The 20,978-nt window shown below is 36.9% G+C and overlaps 1 protein-coding gene across 1 annotated transcript in view; it reads right to left on the bottom strand.

Moving 5' to 3' along the window:
- Positions 1-20,978, bottom strand: part of CPEB3 (cytoplasmic polyadenylation element binding protein 3) — a 126,265-nt gene that overhangs the window by 44,151 nt on the left and 61,136 nt on the right. The window contains exons 5-7 of the mRNA XM_008581608.1: positions 15,230-15,253; positions 2,569-2,736; positions 841-930 (exon numbers count right to left, since the gene is read on the bottom strand). Coding sequence (XP_008579830.1) covers positions 841-930; positions 2,569-2,736; positions 15,230-15,253 — 282 coding nt within the window. The remainder of the gene's footprint in view (positions 1-840; positions 931-2,568; positions 2,737-15,229; positions 15,254-20,978) is intronic.

Below are 20,978 nucleotides of genomic sequence, written 5' to 3'. Positions count from 1 at the left end.
AAGCTATAATTTGATTCTTGTACAAGACAGAGGAAGGACAAGTTACTTTGACTCCATCTTCCCGCAGTTAGTACTGTTACACAATAATACATATCAAAAAGCTATTTTTCAGAGGTAAAAAGTATCCTTCAAACACATATACAGAAGAAAACTTTCTCTTTAACACCAGACACTCTTCTATATAAATCTAAGAACACACTAGAGTGACTATCACCAGAAAAGTTCCCTAGATTCTACAGAAATGACAAACTGTGAACAAAGTAATATATTTTCATGTCCTCATAGATTATCAAAAGAGCCTCCCAAATAAGGGAAGCTAGATCATGTGAAGAGTCTTTTGCTAGTTTGCCCTCCACTCCTAACCCAAGTGAGCTAAGTCACTTGAAGTATGGATATGGATAAAGGTAATTTCATACAATGTCATACTTCAGCCATTAGGTTTTCCAATTTTGGGGTTCTATAAGATCTATGAATCCACAGGGCTATGAAATAAAAAAACAAATTTGACCCTAAATAATGTTTTCCTTTGCCACTGCTGACATTCCTCAAAACCCTAGATCTTTTCTCTCAAAATAATGAAAAGTTAGCAGAAAGCTCACCCACAACAGCCTTGCAGGACCTCACTGTCAACAAAACAGGTGTCATGAATTACCAGTGTGTTCCAGGGCAAGAGTCTCCAAGTGGAAACAAAACACACAAAAGGATGATCAATGTTAAAATGTTTTCCTAATTGGGAAAAAAAAGTCAACAGCTATATCAAGAATTATAAGGCTGCCTTTTATTGAACTGTCATGCTACTTCTCCAACAGACAGGCAATGCAAATATTTTAAGGGCGTTACCTTTAGGAGGAAAATATGACTTGCTTTCAGCTTTGTGAGGCCAGTCTACCACGAGGGGTCCAAACCTGCGAAAGCTGGCAGTGATCTCATCTACAAAACAAAGAAGGAATCTTAGCAAAAGAGAAAAAAATATTGCAATCGGAATAGCATAAAACAAGTCTTTTTATTAAAAAAATGTTTCGAGGGCTATTTTCTAAAGCATTTTTACAGAAGTCAAACCTACTAAGTGAAATACCATTGCTGGGTGTACATTTGGTTATTCACTTTTAACCATGCAAAGTGTGTTTCTAACTATAATTCATTTCCTTTTACTGCCAATAAACTTGACTTAAAAAATTTGGGAAAAAAATCTGATATTAGCTAAGGTGATCTCTATTTCAAGTAAAAAGGAAATTCTAAAAATAGAAATGTTTTCTGTTTTCAGAAAAAAGGCAAAGGTACAGAAAATATATAAAATATAGTTTTACTTGTATGGAATCTCTAAGACTTTTAGAAATAGATATGATTATTTGATGAGGAGTAGGGGCAATAAGTAGGTAATTCTATTCAGTGTTGAGAAAATGTTAAAAGCCAATGGTCTTGTTCTCTCATACCTATATACCACATACCTTATAAAGAAAATGTATCAAAAATAATAGCTCAATAAACTTATCTTCTTCTGACTTTTGATTCAAAGCAGAACATAGCCTGGTTCCCACTCAGGTTTAGGTTGCCACTCTCTCAGCCAAAAAAAATTTGTCTTAAAGAAAATCTAATCAATAGATGAGATTGACAAAACACAAGAACAGTTTGGAGGAAAATGAGTCTCCAACTATATACAACTTTAATGTAGTAAGTCTAAAAAAACTATTTTTAGAGATCTTTCTTCTCTCATCATGAAAAAAAAAAAAGATGATAAATTAGAGAAGTGTCATAACTAGAATAACGCTGGCAAAACAAGTCTGTTTTAATAATATTTTTATAGCAGATCCGAAGCCTATTGGAATTAAGAGTTGATGTTTTTTCCCTTAAGTAAACTTTGTCATAATTTCATTTCTTTCATCTACTCAACAAATATTTATTCACAACCTACTATGTGTTAAAATGAATACTTCCACTGGCTTTAGGCATCAGCGCTCACTTTTGGACTGGTAGTATGTCCAAAATATTATTAAAGAAAAATTCTAACTCATCTTCATTCTTTTAAAGAGGGGGATTATGCTTTTCGTTAATAGGTATTTATATTAAAACGTGAGATGGTATGGTGTGATGAACATGAGCAAAAGCTCTGGAATCAGACTGACTTTGAGTTCTAACTGAACCAATTAGCTATATAAGTCTGGACGAATTATTTCTCTCTGATCCTGTTTCCTCACCTATAAAATGGAAATGGCAGGATATACCTTATGAAATAGCTATGAGGATTAAATGAGATAATGTAATGTGAAGTGCTTAGCATAATAATGAACTTACAGTAAGAGTTTCATAAGTTTTAGCTCTCATTATTATTTTAAAATTTACCCCAAATTAATAATTAGGAAACAGAAAGATGTTGGAAGAATGCTACATTGCCACAAATGAATGACAGACCTGAAGTGTATAATCCACTACTTCCTCATCTATCAAATATCATCACCTCCTACACTCTAAGATATAAATGTCCTAAAGCTGACTTAAGAGGAGAGGCAGGGTCAGACCACACAAAGAACAAACCTAGCCTTTGTAAAGTCATTAATTAATGCATAGTACCTTCATCAATATCAGGAGGAAGGCCTCCAACAAACACCTTTCTAGAGTAGCGTTCCACTCGTTCCCCGTTTTGACAGCGTGTGGGAGAACTTAAGCCAGATGACAAGGCCTGATCACCGTGGCTGTCGTCCAGGAAGGCATCTTCAAAGGGAAAGAGAGAAGACCGACCTGAAACAAATGTGGGAGTTTCTATAATTATAATGATTTTCCTGGACAATAAATGCTTTATTAGAAGCCCAAAGTGCAGAGTGAAACATACAAAAAAATGTGTCCTGAGCAGTGGCTTTTATAGTAGAATAAGCAATTGAAGATTAACAGTTCTAGACAAATTTATACCATCATCTTTGTGAAAGGGAATGGCCAACACTGAGATGACTGGATGGATATCTGAGGAAGAAGCATCAAAATTGTAGCTGAGCTATTTTCCTTGCAAAAAAAACTTTACATTTTTATCCATACAGTCCTTATCATGGCTGATAAGAGTATATCCAACAGTTTTTTTTCCTTTCTTCAGTCATTTCTTAAAATAATTGGAAAAAGTAATCTCCATTTACAGGTTTTTATCTGCTCTTTATGGAGACCTCAGAGGTTCAGTTCTAAAGACTGGCAGCTGATTACAGAGGCTAACTTCTCTTCCGATAGCAGAACTAAAGATCATCAAGTTTTCCCTGTCATCCCAAGCTACTCCAATTTGGAAAAAAACATCAGCAATAATAAGGGTGAGGCAAGTAAATGAAAACACATAAATTAAGATGTAAGAGTATAAATGTAGATGTGGTTATAACATCTTAACCCTGTAATCTAGGCTTTTTTTTAAATTGATACATATTGATTGTACATATTTATGGTGTACAGAGTGTTATTTCAATACATTTATACAGTGCATGACGATCAAATCAGGGTAATTAGCATATTTATCATTGCAAAAATTTATCATTTCTTTGTGATGAGAGCATTTGAGCTCCTCTCCTCTAGCCATTTGAGAACATACAATAAATTATTATTAATTATAGATGCTTCGCATTACTGTAGATCACTCGAACTTCTTTTTCCTATCTAGATGTGATTTTGTATCCATTAATCAACTTCTCCCTACCTCCCCTCCCCTCTCCCATAGGCTGTATTTTACATCACTCAAAAAACATATGAAAAGGAATGAAAAAGAATTATTTTCATTGTTAACTCTATAGCCAAATTAAGTTTGCAGAGGAAAGGTACCTACTCACTCCACATGACTATAAGAAAGATATCAGCAGTTAGACTCTATTAATAAATACAACACAATAATGCCATTTGGCATTACAAAACAAAATCTAAGTTTAAAAACAAACATATTTCCTTTGAGTCAGTAAATTCCTGATAAAACTTTCCACTAGGTTCCACTCTAAACATGAACTGTCTTGAGCCCTCTAATTTTTAAGGGAAAAAAAGAGAAATTCCCCCCTAAAATAAATTGATATACTCTTTATTTTATTTTTATTTATTTATTTATTTATTTATTTTTGTCTTTTTGTCTTTTTTTCGTGACCGGCAACGGGATCGCAACCCTCGGTGTTGCCCCCGCTCGAGCGGCCGGTCTATATGTGGGATCCGAACCCTCGGCGGGAGCGCCGCCGCACTTCCCAAGTGGCGCACTGTAGCAGTGCGCCACCGGGCCGGCCCCGATATACTCTTTAAAAAATGTGTCTTCTGGGCCAGCCCGTGGCTCACTCGGGAGAGTACGGTGCCGATAACACCAAGGCCACGGGTTCGGATCCCATATAGGGATGGCCGGTTGGCTCACTGGGTGAGCGTGGTGCTGACAACACCAAGTCAAGGGTTAAGATCCCCTTACTGGTCATCTTTAAAAAAAAAAAAAAAAGTGTCTTCCCCATTTAGTCTATCCTTTCTATATTTCCTTAAAACCTAGGTCATGTGTCACAACAGCCAACTCTCTAAAACAAAATATAAATAGCCTTAGACAAACAGTGAATACTTATTTCCTTTATAAAAAAAAATAGTTACTAATATAACTCTGTTTATTTTATGAACAACCCAGGTGGTATAAGAAAGGCACTTTTTTGATGTTGGGAGTTAAACAAAAGGACCACAGAATTTTTTGTTCAGCTTTTCCCAGCTTAGCTACAAACAGAACAAAATTTGTCACCTTATGCCACCTATCTTTTTTAGCCTGGCAGAAACAAACAATAGACAGTAAATTCTCATTCCCTTGATGTTTGTTTTGATTATTGTGCATAAAAGAAATAGATCTGCAGCCATTACGGGCAAAATGAGCTTCTCAAAGACACGCAGAGACGTTCTCCCACAGCTGACAAGTTAGCTTTTTTTAGTTCATACTCAGTGAATTACATGCCTACTCAGTGTCAGGCAGAAACCCAAATCAGCATTTCCCATAGAATGTTCCTATCCCCACCTCATACCTTCAACCCTAGTAACATGAGATGCTCAGAAAACAAAAGCTGGTGGAGGGGAGAGGGAAACTAAATAATTTGAGAAAATACTGCATACTTCACCCCCTTCCCAGAGATTCCAATCCACATTAGAAAATGAAAGGCCATGAAAAGTTCTGCAGAAAAGAAACATTAACTTAGTCTAGCATTATCGAGATTTAAGATAAAGAAATCCTTTAATGTATAAAAGTTAATGGAAAACACTTGAGAAATATTTATCCATATTCCAGGAACACCAGACAAACAAGATACTTCCCCACCAAAGGAGTCACAGTGTCGTGGAAGAGATAGGCAAGTACATAAATAATTACAAAGTGGGGAGATAAATATTGAAGGGAAGACTTTATCAAGTGACACAAGAGCACAATTTATTGCCCTCCTGGAGATGGGGGTTGGGAGTGGGAAGACCTTTAGAGTGATTTCATAGGAGAGTGATTTTGAGCAGAATCTTGTGGGAGTGGGAGTTTCCGAGGTAAAGAACAAGAATCCGCAGAGAAAGTATTTTCAAGATGGCTCTTGATCTTTCCCTCCAAACCTGCTTTTTCTCTAGCATTCCATAAAATCTCCACAAAAACAACTATTATCCATACCCGATTCAATCCAGAAATCCTTGACATTTCCCTCTCTCTTATATTCCATGTCAAATCCATCTCTCACTAAGTCCTGCCAATTCAAGCTCCAAAATAAATCTTCCATTCAATTATCTTCACCTCCAGTCCGAACACCTGGGTCCAGACCACTATTATCTCTCCGTCAGACTAACAGTCTGATGAATACATACAAGTCTATTTAGTCTACTGACTTCCACCTTGTACCCCACAGTGCTTTCTCCACAAAACAGCCAAACTCGTCATTTTCAAACATTAATCTGAACATGTAACCACACTCCTCATATCCATCCTTAAAAGCCCTCAATGACTTCTCATGGCTTTTAGATAAAGTACAAAAACATCACGGTGAACTGCAAGGCCTCTGCGCACCTCTTCTATATATCATAGTTGTTGCCTCTCTCTCTTGCTCACTGACCTCCAATCACACAGACCTATGTATTTCCTGATTATTCCTCCTTCCCACAGACCCTAAGCACGCGCTGTTCCTTCTACCTAAAACAAACACCCTCTTCTCAACTCCCCAACTTCCTAGTTAATTCCTATTTATTCTTCAGGTCTCAGCTGAAAAGTCTTTTCCTGAAGTGGAACCCTGCTGAACCTTTAAATTAGGTTAGGTCCTCTCTTATATCCACGTAGGGCACCCTGTACTCCTCCCTTCTAACACTTTCCCCAATTACCATTATGCCATTTGTGTGGGTTTTTACTGGGTATCTCTTTCCCCAACCCCATTAAATTGTAAGCTGCATTAGGACAGGGACCAATTTAATCTCACGCACCACTGTATCTTCCTGCCCTAATTAGGGCACAGAAAAGGCACTCAACAAATGTTAAATGCGAGGCAGCATCCAGGGAAGGAAGAGTATGTGCAAAGACATGCTGCTGCAAATATATGCCGGAAAGCAACACACAGGTGTGAGAATGGCAAGAGATGCAACCATGTCCTACAAAATTGAGACCTTTCCTATTGTTTTTATTTGTTCAAGCATTATCTTCTGTAGTCTATATTACAAAAGCAATAGGACATTTTCCCACTTTCAAAATTTAATATTTCATTCTAATACTAGCTTTTTTTGAATTATACTCACTCCTTGGAGAGTATGATACCCTCATCTAATCCATCTTCCATCCTGTCAGAATGACTTCTCTAAGATACCTCTGACCGTGTTATTCCCCTACCCAAAATCCTACAATAGCCTGTATTACCTCCATTAGCAATTTAAACCCAGGGAGAGGGGGGATGGGATAAGAGTCTGAAGAAATCTGTGACTGTCCTAAAGAGAAATGAGGAAATCTAGAACCAGAGCAGTGAAGGAGGAGAAGCTGGAACAAAGAGAACTTTCTTTGTGCATGGCCAACATAGCCCCAACTTCTCCAGAGTTTTTTGGCAAAGAAAATAAAAGCCAGGGTTGTAAAAATTTGGGCAGTTTTATAAATTAGTTATGATTAGTTAAGAAACTTCCCAAGGTTTTAAAACCAAACCTATTATAATTAGTATTTAGAGTACCACAGATTTTGGCAATGAAGTTGCCCTTGGAAATGAAACTGCTAATAATTAACACATAAATGATGTTTCTCTAACTGTGGGTAAGAACTAAGAATATAGGTCTCTGAGCCCAATCCCCAGATCAACTAATCGGAATCTATGGAAGTCAGGCCTGAAAATATGCACTTTTCACAAATGTCCTCCATGACTCCTATGCTCAAATTTAAGAGCCACTGAAATAGAGATTATCTGTCTGCAGCAAGCAGCCACAGAAAGAGATACTTTATGTAAAGTATATGGAGACTTGGGAAACATCCAAGTTCCATCAAGTTAAAGAAGGTATATATCCTCAGGACTGGAAGATAAAAATCTATAATCTAATCAACTGTATTGTAACATGACTGCCTAAAGTGCTTGTGGAACAAAAAGTTAGTATGCAGGAAGCATGTAAAAGACAACCGTAGAATAAGAACTTTTAGCATTTACTCAGTACAGACCAACAGAAGATAGGAGGACTTTATCATACTAGGTAGAATTACTCCTCTGTGGGACAGAATGATTCACCTGATGTTTCCATAGCCTGAAAAGCATCTATTTCCCTCTGCTCTAATTATACATTCCTGAAGGACTGACTATTCTGTTAATGAATTTAGCACTTTGCTACTGTGAAGGGTTGAGTCTTGAACTATTAGACAAATAATCAGCCATTGAAATTTTATTTCTGGGGCCAGCCTGTGGCTCACTTGGGAGAGTGTGGTGCTGACAACACTAAGTCAAGGGTTAAGATCCCCTTACCGGTCATCTTTAAAATAAAAAATATTTATTTCTGTATACCTCCATCTCCAAGACAAGTTCAAATTTTGGTATTCTGATTTGTTCAGTAATCCCTAGTGAGGCTGGTATTCATGCTTTCATTTGGTTGGTGTAAATTCATCCCCAAGACAAATCATCCCTGGGAAGACTGATAAAATTTTAGCTCCTGGGCATGTATTACTAGTAACTGAAACTTTAAGAGGCTCCCCAAGAGAATTCCTACTTCACCAACTAGCATCTCTGTGACATATTTCTTTTAAGTGAAACATTCCCTAAGACCAAAATGTTTTAAACAAGCCACATTACTTATCAAAAATTAAACTCTCATGTGCATAGTATTTAAATCTGCTTTAGAACCTTATACTTCCACATAAAATATTTATATTCCGTATTTCAAAAGAAGCAGTAGAAAGGCTTCTCAACTGCTGTAACTTGGCCATTTGGCTTTCCACCAATGGTCTAGTTTTCTGATATCTATTTTCAATTACTATCCAGAATGTAGTTTTTGGTCCGATAATTGGACAAATAATCTCTGAATGTGGAGATGACTTAAAATTAAGAAAGCCTTGTAAGAAAAGTGTCAAATAGGAGACCTACAAAGCATTAGTTAAGCAAGAAAGGCTTATCCAAGATAATTCTTCCCTAGGAGGCTCCCTTTCCTGCAGAAAATGCTGGAAAAACAGAAGCCCATTGGCAATGTTATACTGCCAAAGCTGCTCAGATCTCACCTCTGAGCTCCTGCCAAAGCCTCCAGCAGCTCCAGGGCACTTCTGGCCCAGTACTTTCATTCCAAGCCTGACCTTTTTCATCTTAGTCTTGCAAATAGCTCAGAAATCAGCCACTTTGGAGGTTTAAGAAAAACGAATTATGAGGCATAACGACCTCAAGAAAAAAATTCCCTGAAAGTTGAGATAGGTTCCAACGGAGGCTCCAGAGTCTGTGAATTGGGACAAGACATTTCACTTATCTGTGTCTCATTTGCCATAATGAGTTGAACTGGATAAAAGGTCTTCAAATCTCCTGGGACAGCAGAATCCCATTTATTACACAGAAATATTACATGATAAAAATAGATGTTACTTTGTTTAATATGTGATATATCTCAGACATCACAAGCTTAAAGTGTTTACAACTGAACTCTTCACATCTACCCTAAACCTATTCTCTCTCAGTCCCATTTCGATATACAGCATAACAATTCACCCAATTGCACAAGCCAGAATCTAAACGCCATTTTTGAGTCTTCCTTCTTATTTACTCTCCAAGTTTAATTCATCAATTTGACGCCATCTGTTACCTTCTACTATTGATTCTATTCTCCAAAATGTATCTTTGATTTGTTCACTTCTCTCCCACTCCTCTGCCATCACCCTATCCTAACCACCATCATCTCTTGCGTAGACTACTGACATTATCTCCTAACTGGGCAACCCAATTCTCTTCTCACTCCACTCCAAACAGCTGCCAGAGTTCTCTTTTAAAAACATAAATCCAATCACTTGACCCTTCTTTAAAGCTTCAAAGATTTCCTCTTGTACTTGGACTAAGTCCAAAGTCCTTACCAGGAGCTAAAATCCAACAAGATCAGATTCCTTTTCCTTCCTCCAAACTCATCTAAAGATACCCTTCCCTCTCACCCACCAAGCTTCAGCCATTTGAGGCTCCATTTACTCCCTCAAAGTAAGCCCTTTCTTGTCTAAAGCCTTTTTTAGAAAATATAATGCTATATTGAAATATAATTCACATATCATGCAATTCACCCATTTAACCCATTAGCAGTCACTCTTCATTTTCCTTCAACCTCTCAGCCCTGGGCAACCACTAATCTCCTTTCTGTCTTAATATATTTGCCTATTCTGGACAGTTCATGTAAATTATATCATACATTATATGCCTTTTGTGACTGGGTTCTTTCAATTAGTGTAATTTTTTCAAGGTTTATTTATGTTGTAGCATATGTATAATGTAATTGGCCGCATGCCTTTTACACATGCAGTTCCTTCCACCTTCCTCTTTTAAGATAGCTGTCTTATAATACCTGGGATTTCCTATCAAGTATTCCAGGGGGGAAAGGGGAGGGAATATATTAAACGAGATTGGCAAAAGTTGATAATCATTGAAGTTGAGTGATGGGTATATCAGGGTTCACTAAACTATTTTCTAATTGTGTACGTTTAAAGATTTCCATAATAAAAAAAATTTATTTAAAGCTGTCTCTCCACCCTTTGAGTTTCAGTTTAAGTAGAGGTGACCTCCCTACCTTACAAGGAATCCCCCATTCTTTCTTGCCTAGTACTTATCACAACTTTTAAGAATAAAAATATTTGTTTCATTTATTTATGAACTCTCTCCCCTACTAGAGTGAACACTGAGCTAAGTCAGAGCCCATGTCCGGAGTCTAGCACAGTGTAGGCATGCAAAAACTTAATGAATGAAATCTGGGTGGAAGACCCAAAATTTCTCTCTCATTCTTTGTTTTATTCCTGCCCACCCTCTCTGCCACCAACTTCCCACAAACGTGAAAAACTATCTTATTCCCCTCACTACCTTCTGTGCTGAAATTTTCCTATTTCTATGTTGTTATTTCAAAATGTTATTATGAGTAACATTTTCAGATATTATAACCATGAACATTCAGAAAATTCTTCAGCTCATATCCATGTTTTATTCCAGAACCACCCATACCTTTAAACAAGTGAGCTCATATAACTGGGTTTAGCAGGATGGCATGTTTGTATCATGGACTCAGTGGAATAGCTGATTTCTCTTCCCTTGAGCAGGCTCTTGACACAAAGACTCAACCTCAAAACTCAGTACACAAGTTTGTTTTATTGTACTTTAGAACTTTTGTTATAAATTAAGTCATCCATTAATGTCAATATACTTTTATAGATGAAATATATGCAGAACTACATTTACAACTGTAACTCCAATCATTCTTTGCATTTGCTCATTTACATTGTTTAAAAGGATCTTGTATATTTTCCTTGTGGCTCTAGAACTAGGAAATTCTGTTAAACGTCAAGAATACTGGGACAGCCAACTTATGGACAAGAGTTTCACAGAGACCATAAAAACTCATATGTGAAATAAAAAACACAACATATATTAAATGTGTAGACAAAAATCTTGTATGACACTACCCAGTAGACTAGTTTCTAACAGGGGTTACAGTTGTATAAAACATATATTAAACTTTCTCAAAGGCAGAATACTTCTAAAAGAAAATGTTAAGATTCTCTGGCATTATTTTCATTATTTCACAAATGGAACTAAGATTTGTCCATTGTAACAAAATAAAAATAGCTATCAGTGGGAAATATAAGTGCATATTTAAATACTGTATATATAATTGATGTTTATTTTCAAATCTTATTCTTTCACACCTAATTCTTCTCCTTCCCTACTAGTACTGCTTCAAACATTACTAGAAGCACTTGGTTTGCAGAGAGTCTACTTCTAACACTCCCATCCAAGCCTTCAGCTGATGCCCAAGTTATCTCCTGCTTTCATTACTTGTATCATAAAACCCTCTTTCTAAAGGCTGACATATTTGTGTCCAGGAGTCTCACTCTCTGTATCAAAAATCATTCATCAAGGCAGCACAGAGCTTCTCATTGCCAACTTCTCCTCTTCAGCTGGCCCCACTGCATACACTCAGGCACATATGCTCCCTCCACGCACCTGGTCACGCCAATCTCTCCTCTAAGCTTTCTTCTAAGTTGAATCACTTATTAGAATGTCTTTTCATTCTGCTTCTACCATCCAGGTAGTATTCTGCCTATTCCAGGAAGCTTTTCCAGGCTGATCAGGAGAGATTCCAATGTAAGATTCCACTGGCCTAATTCTTGTTGAAAGAATTCAGAACTTCCACATATATTCCCTTTTCTTTCTATTCCTAAAAAATTTACCAACATGAGTATATGATACATAGAATGTGAGTTATAACTAAGTTCTACTTATTTTTATTTTCCTTTTTATTTTTTTTGTGGTTGTCTGGTACAGGGATCCAAACCCCTGACCTTGATGTTATAACACCATACTCTAACCAACTGAGCTGACCAGCCAGCCTTAAAGTTCTATTCTTAATCATAGGTAAAGTAACATCTACTAGCAAGTCTACTTTTTATGCTTCTTTGGGCACATCTAAATGTTAATTGTAGGAAAGGGATCAAGCATTAGTTTAATCCCTGATCACATGAATAAATGAGCATGAGGAAATTTGCCAGTTCATCAAAATTATACTATGTAGGTTGGCCCAGAATATATCCCAGGAAATGAAAATGCTAGAGGTACACCTGCCCCATCCGACATAGCTATGTCACTATATTTAAGGAAGATAACTTTTCTTCTTTTTCAGCTTTGGAAATGGAAGACTAAGCAAAGCATGGACAGAACATTTTCTGCCTGTCCTTTCATTACAGAAAGCCAACATTCAGTCTTTCAGTGCTCTCTCTTGCTCTCATACACATATTCTTTTATTATTTTCTTCTTTGTCTACAACTATCAAACTGAAGATTTATAGTGAGCAGGAACTAAGTCATTCTAGGCAGTATTTAGCACAGAACTTGATACAAAGATCATGGTTTTTGAAAACAAAGTCAAAACTTACAAATAGATATGGAGAAGGCAACATGGAAAAAGGAAGAGTAATTTTTTTCAGGAGCTTAGAAACTATAGGTGATTGTCTAATATTTAATATTCTATTATTCATAAAAATAAAATGATTTAAAATATATATATTGCCAAACTCTGCTCTGCATAGATGTGCGAGGATTATTTCAAAATAATACTAATCAATGAGCATTTAAGAAGCACTAACTATACATAGGGCACAGTGTTAAGCACAATAGATAACTGTCTTCAGAGAACTTATCTCCAGTTGAAGAATCAGGGCATACAGAAAAGACAGAAAGAATGCAAGGTAGCAGAAGCAGAGGAAAACACTGTCTTCAAGGCCACTGAGCGAGGTTTCCTGCAAAGGGTAAGGTTTGAATTAGGCTGAACTAGTGAAATAAGGATAGGCCTTCAATAAGTGGACGAGAAGAAGGGTGATCAGCACTTGCAATGGCCAGTGGGTGGGAAAGCACAAGGATTGGTCAGGGGAAGATGAGGTGGGAAAAATGGAGATGATGAGGCTGGTAAAACAGGGAGAGGACAAATCATGGGAATCCTGAATGGAGAATGAGGGTGACATGAACAAAGTGGTATTGTAGAAAGATGAAGCAGTAAAAATGGAACAGTAGTAATGGAAACAGTAGAAATGAGAAGGGTGAGGCCTGAGAAACTAGAGGGGAAATCTTGACAAGATCTAATGACTGATTAGTACATCAGAAGAAGAGAGACCAGTCCCTGCTGTCTACTCTCCAGATAGTAACTATTTTCTATGTAAAATGGTCCATTCCCTATTCTTTTCCAGCAGTGATCATTTTTCTAGCAATGTGAAAAAAAAAAGTATGATGCAAAATAATTTTTAATTATATTCTTTCTAGTCTTTACCTTTTTTAATTTAAAAATAAAAGGGCAGGGCCGGCCCGGTGGCACACTGGACAGTGCACCGCTTGGGAGCGCAGCGGCGCTCCCACCGAGGGTTCAGATCCCATGTGGAGACCGGTTCCCGCTCACTGGCTGAGCGTGGTGCAGGCGCAACACCGAGGGCTGCAATCCCATTGCCGGTCCCCGGTACAGGCGCGACACCGAGGGTTGCAATCCCGTTACCGGTCAGTAAAAAAGACAAAAAGGAAAAAAATAAAAAATAAAAGGGCAAAAAAGTTTTTAATGGTATTTATTGCCATGATCAAAAAAATAACCAACTACACAGATGTTTTTCCACATAATGATGTTGAAAAGCAAAAGTGACTACATGATTCCACCATATATATACATACAAGGATACTTCAAAAAGTTCATGGAAAAATAGAATTAAAAGATAATAGGAATCTTTCCATGAACTTTTTGAAGACCCTTGTATTAGGTTCTGCCAACATTCATTCATTCAACAAATATTTACTGTAGAATAAATAATAAAAACTATGAATCAATTTAACACCATTATCTTCTCCTCGTGATCCAATTACACAGTCAGAAACAGCCTGGTGAACAGCAAATATTAGCAAATAAAGAGTCAAAAGAATTGACTTTGAATTTGACTCTGGCTTTAATTTGAGGTCACACAGCAAGTAAATTACTTCATCTCTCCAGCTTATGCAAATGAGCAGAAAAGTAACTAACATTTGTGGAACGCTTTTAATTTACATGGATAGTTTTTCCTGTCCCATTTTTTTTTAAAGCTAGAACTTCACTAACACTCTGAAGTTGTACAAGACTGGTTTTATTACCTCATAATTTGCAGATGAGGATACCATATCTAAGTGATAAGACACTGATTACAACCTAGGTGTGTTACCCTAAATCCTATATCCTTTCCACTACATTAGGCTCCTCCTAGCCATGTCATAAAATATTTGAAAAAATTATAGATATGAAAATGCTTTGTTTTGGTGTGACAAAGAGACAATGCAAGTTTTAAGGGGATTAAAGCCTATTTTGGGGTCTCTCTTTTTTTTTTTGTCTTTTTCCATGTCCGGCAACGGATCGCAACCCTCAGTGTCGCCCCCGCACCGGACCGGGACCGGCAACGGGATCGCAGCCCTCAGTGCTGCTCCCGCGCCTCGCTCAGCCAGTGAGCGGGAACCGGTCTGTATGTGGGATCCAAACCCTCGGCGGGAGCGACGCCGCACTTCCCAAGCGGCGCACCACAGCAGTGCGCCACCGGGCCGGCCCTGGGGTCCCTCTTTAAGAGAAAGAACACAAAAATTAGGTAAAAACTTTGAGAGAGGCCCATGCAAATGACAGCCACTGAAACTTAAGCTTCATTTTGTTTCAGGGTAACTCTGCCTCTGAATGTAACAGAAAAAAATTCACCACCCAACCTAGTAAAATAAAGAACAGCCCTCCAAAACCTAACCTATGTCTTCTAAGTAACATGAAAAAACACAGTGGATACAGGGCAGAAAAACACATACGGTCTTTATTTCCTCATGTTCATTCATGATAAGCCATACAACAAAAATTTCCAGGTAAAAATAGTGGTTCCCATATCTTTATTAGGATTAAAAGAACAAATTACCAACTAACAACAAGAAGTAATTATAATGAAAATGATAAGAGAATTATTTTGCTAAGATAATTAAGCTAGAACATCACAACATACAGTAAGTATTGTTTTACACACACATACACACACACACACTCATATTTACTCACAATTTGGCAAGCAAAAGATCTCATTAAAAAATTTTTACCTCGTCTCCGCCCATAGCTCCTGGCTGCATGTAAACACAGAAGAAAACCATGGGTATTTGTATCAAAATGGTGAATTTAGAAATGAAAAAATATTCACACAAACCTTTTCTAAGTACTCTCAGAAGTAATTAATTAATCTGAAGATATTGTTCAACTTGAATACAAACATATTATATTAAAAAAAAAAACCTTTATGAAGTACAAGCCGAATTATAATCTTAAGGAGAAATTCAGCTGGATGTGGCAGCCACTGGAATAGATACAATGGGTGCTTAAGTTTCATAAGTCTTATAAGGATTTACATTGGAGCCTATTATCTATATTAGATATAGAGGTTTTTTTTTTTTAAATTCTGATGTATAAATCTTCATTTGTACTTTATAATGCCACCAGATATCAAAGAAAAAAACATTCATTCCAAATAACTAAAATGATATCAAAGAAAAAAACATTCATTCCAAATAACTAAAATTGTAGCATGCAGTGGTCATTCTGAATTTCTTACTGCACACACACACACACACACACACACATATTCATAAATCGATTCACCTGAAAAATGTATAGAAATTTTACATACAATTAGCTCTTGCTTTATATAAAGTGTTTCTATAAAATTTTCACTAAAGTTTCTCTTATTCTCTCCATTTACTTTCTATTCATTATCACAGATGGGAGAAAACAATATCTTTTTCATCTATAAAGTGAAATGAAAAAGTAGAAAGAGATTAAGGCAGTGGATCCATCCCAGGTCATGCTTAATAATAGAGTGCTTTGAAGGTTTTCTTCCCCTCCAAAACTCAAGACCTACAGAATGCATTGTTACAATGTTTAATAGAGCTAGACTGTGGCATCATATATCTCTGAGATCCTGTCATCTAATGATTTTTCACAAAAGAAAATTTCTCAAATTTGGAACCTTAGGCTCTAGAAAAATAAACGAGAACTTTAATCCATTTTTTAAAGCATGAAATACCATAAAATTAGCTTATACTAAAAAAGGAGGATATTTTGGGGTTACATTTGCAGTAGAAGATAGTAAGCATTAAATAAAACTATTTTTCCCCTAGGAAAAGAATGCAGACGTTTCAACCAGAGAGTTGAAATACCACTTGGCCAATTTCATCAATTACTTTCCACTCTTCCTCAGACATCATACTCACCCTCGCTTCCAAACCTTTAACCTCACTTTCCCTCTACTTAAATATATTAAAAGGGATTATTTAGTTCAAACCCTAATCCCTGACCCCCTTCTGTACTACAACCCTCAATGAAAAAAATCTCTTCTAAATTTATATAATTGTTACTGTTTACATCATATACAAAGGGGATGTATTACAAAAAACAATTTAATTTATATTTTTCATTATTTGAAACCTGCAATTCATCCCCCCACATAAAATATAATAAATGGTAGTTTCCTAGCTTGACCCCAAAACAGTTTGCTTCATCCATAATAACATGGATGAATTAATACTAATAGACAACACTTAAAAAGAGATGAAATAAATTTTGACATCCTATTATTTGCCTCTGTCCCTTCCTCTCATCATCAATGATGTCATGCTGCCTGACACCCTACTGAAAAACCTCTGTTGAGAGGGAAAATAAAACATTCTGTATTTCAAAATTACTCATTTTTCTCCCAAATAACAAATTCCATTTTTTTCATTATATCTGATTTCTGGCCAGATGCTCAATGAAAAAGAATTTGATTGCAATCCTAAGGTTCAAATGACTCATCAAACCTTAACACCCCTAAAGGATAAATGAGAGTACTGTTCAACTGCTGAACATTCAGGTAATATAGAACATGAAGTGAACAGATCTAGACAGGTATGGGGGGTAGGGAGGAGCATCTTGAATTGGGGAAAGGCGAAGAGTTACAAAAAAATCTACTTGGGGTTTTAATCAAAGCTTCTTAAACAGTTCATGATTTTTATAGACTCTTCTCTTTTTCCATTTCTGAACAAAGACTGTAAATTGGTTCATGAAGCCTAAGGATTTTGACATCAGAGAGATAGGCAGCCAATTTAGTGATCTGAGATGCTTAGACTTGTTTTCATCACTCATTGTGAAATTTAATTTTGTGCTGCCTTGGTCCTCATTTCAGTATATTATCTATGATCCCTATGGTGATGATTATTATAGCAGCTAAAACTTAATAAGTACTTACTACATGCCAGGAACCATTCAAAATGCTTCACATGTGTTAATATCATTTAACACACCCTATAACTTTATGACATAAGTATTCTTATTAGCCTCTTTTTTTAAGATGAGGAAAATGGAACACAGAAAGAAGTATCTTGTCCAAAATCAAACAACTAGGGAGTGACGGATTTGGAATATGAATCTAAAAACTCTGGCTCCAGAGTGTACACTTAACCACCTCAATGTGCTGTTAAATTCCTAGGGGACAAAGACCATATCTCGCACTCCTTTTAATATCCTCTAATGCACCTGGCAGAATGCTCTATACCAAGTTGGTACTCAACAAATACGGCTTAATGTCCTAGTGCACAATCAAGGGAGGGAGTAATATATGCCTTGATGGCCTTTAGAATGTTGGCCAATTCTGTTAGTGGTTTAAATTTGATCAAGTTGCTCAGATGAGGGCTGTTTGCAAATAGTCTAATTAGAGTCAAACTTTTCCCTTAAGAGACAGGTAATTAAATGAGCACCAAGGAGGGAAATGTGGGAGTACAAAAGTAGTGCTTTCCCCTGAGAACAAATATGACTTTTAAATAAGAAAGAATATTGAATACATAAATTTACATGAGCCAGCACAAAATGATCCCACATAGAAAAAAAGGGAGTAATGTGACTAATCCCATCTTTACAATATACTATTTATGCTAGGCTGGATTTATACCAGATATAACAGGATGCAATATTCTTTTAACGTACTGTCTACTTCCTCCAAGAACTTTAATTCCCAATTCTCAATTATCACCTTCCTTACAGATAAAATTATGTTATTGTTTCATATATATTAAACAATTTTTTTTTCCCTTTTTTTTTTGTCTTTTTTTTTTTACTGACCGGTAACGGGATCGCAACCCTCGGTGTCACGCCTGTACTGGGGACCGGCAACGGGATCGCAACCCTCGGTGTTGCGCCGGCACCGCGCTCAGCCAGTGAGCAGGAACCGGTCTCCACATGGGATACAAACCCTCGGCGGGAGCGCCGCCGCACTCCCAAGCAGCGCACTCTCCAGTGCGCCACCGGGCCGGCCCTACAATTTAGATCCCATGAAAATTACATCCAACTTTTAGAAGTCAGCGTAATTTTTACCCTTGCCTAGGGATAGTAACTAGAGGGGAGTCGAGAGAAGCTTCTGGGGTACTGAAAATTTTTTTTGGTCTTGATCTGGTTACTGGTTACATGGGTATGCTCAATTTGTGACACTATATCTAGCTATATATTAAGCATATATTTTTGATTTGTGCACTGTTTGGAATGTATGTTACTCTTGAATAAACAGTTAAAAACAATACACTACAAACATTTTAGATTGATTTACTGGTTATAAAATTAATGCAGTAAATCCAAAGTGCTAACAGTTTTTGTAGCTTTGAAATCATAAACCTGAATAATCCAAAACTGAAAAAAAAAGATATTTTTAATCCATCAGAATAAATATAAAAAGGCATATGTATTTTGCAGTAGGAAATGCAAGAGTTATTACAAAAATAGATTTACACGTTCAAATGTGAATGGCACTCTCATGTTAATGGTCATGTTTTGATGGGCATATGAGGCAACACTAAAATGGATCATCTGCTAGTCCTTATCCCTTGGCCTGCACTAGGTTTTAAATGGCTCACTCTTATACATATAATTCCCCCAGGGAACTGCTTTTTTTTTTTTTTTTTTTTTTTTTTTTTTTTTTTTTTTTTTTTTTTTTTTTTTTTTAAAAAAGATGACCGGTAAGGGGATCTTAACCCTTGACTTGGTGTCAGCACCACGCTCACCCAGTGAGCCAACCCCAGGGAACTGTTGTTTGTTTTTCTAAGACTTTATTTCTTTAGAGTATTTTTAGGATCACAGCAAAATTGAAAGGAAAGTATAGAGATTTCTCATATACTCCCTACCCCAACACATGCATAGCTTCCCCCATTATCAATATCCCCCACCAGAGTGGTACATTTGTTACAAGTGATGAACCTACATTGATACATCATAATCACCCAAAGTCCACAGTTTACATTATGGTTCACTCTTGATGGTATACATTCTATGGGTTTTAACAAATATATAATGACATGCGTCCACCATTATAATATCACACAGAGTAGTTATACTGCCTTAAAAATCCTCTGTGCCAACATCTATTCATCTTCCCTCCCCATTAGTCCTTGGAAAGCACTGATCTTTTTAATGTCTCCATAGTTTTTCCATTTCCAAAATGTCATTTGTTGGAATCATAGAGTAAAAAGGCTTTTCAGATTGGCTTCTTTCACTTTAATAATATACATTTAAGTTTCCTCCATGTCTTTTCATGGTTTGATAGCTCATTTCCTTTTAATACTGAATAACATCCCGTAATCTGGATGCACCACAGTTTACTTATCTATTCACCTATCGAATGACATGTTGGTTGCTTCCAAGTTTTGGCAAATATAAATAAAGCTACTATGAACATCCAGATGCAAGTTTTTGTGTCAATATATGTTTTTAGCTCCTTTGGGTAAATACCAAGGAGTGCAATTCTGGATCATATGGTAAGAGCATGTTTAATTTGGAAGAAATTGCCAAACTGCTAATCTGGTTTTTAAATCTACACTAATGCGTCTGCTACGTGGATTCATCTGAATTTGAGGAAGTCTCTCTAAGCTAAGTAACATCATATACAGATTCCATCATAGAGGCAACCCTCGGTGTCACGCCTGTACTGGGGACCGGCAACGGGATCGCAACCCTCGGTGTTGCGCCGGCACCGTGCTCAGCCAGTGAGCAGGAAAGAGTGGGCTGGTAGTTAACTCACTTGGTTAGAGAGTTGGTGCTGATAACACCAAGGTTAAGGGTTTGGATCCTTTTACTGGCCAGCTGCCAAAAACCAAGAAAAAAAAAGAGTGGGGTGAGAGAGAGAAATGGAGGAGAGGTGAAAGGAGGAGGGAAGAGGAAGGGAAAGAAGAACAGAGAGGAGGTGGGCGGTAGGAGGGGAGAGGGAAAGAGGAAGGAAGACAGAGGTGTAGGTAGGAAGAGAGAGAGAGAGATTCACTCTGTTGTAGATCAAAGGCAGCGCATGCCTTTTTAAAAACCTACATAGAGCTGCTGGGATGCTGGGCCTGACGAAAAAGGAATGAAGATCAAAAGACATTAGGATAACATCTTACTAACTGGCATGGAAATATTTGACAAGACTATTAAAAGTCACTGTAAGGACAACTTGTTACTTAATTACTTTCCTTGTAATAAAATCAGTTTTTTTAGAACACCTTGCAAACTTATTTTTTGAATCACCATTTCTGTAGGCAACATTAAATTAGATCCAAACATCTAATGTTCCCTTCCAGCTTCCATCTGACTATTAGTCATGCAAAAAATTCCACCTAAGATGGGTTAAAATCTTAAAGTTAGGGCCAAAATGTCCCCTTTCCCTCATTAGATTGTAAAGTCCCAAAGAGCAGTACTGGTGGGGTTTGTCCCTAAATGCTCCTCCTATGTCCTTTTCTTTATAACAGCAGATAAGATACTTTTAGCCCAATGATTAAGATCAATATCTCCGTAAACATTAACGCA

This window comes from Galeopterus variegatus, unplaced genomic scaffold (assembly GCF_000696425.1).
Source record: "Galeopterus variegatus unplaced genomic scaffold, G_variegatus-3.0.2 Scaffold2402, whole genome shotgun sequence".
NCBI lineage: Eukaryota > Metazoa > Chordata > Mammalia > Dermoptera > Cynocephalidae > Galeopterus > Galeopterus variegatus.
The sequence above is the reverse complement of the archived record's forward strand: the minus strand, read 5'-3'. Positions and strand labels throughout refer to the sequence as shown.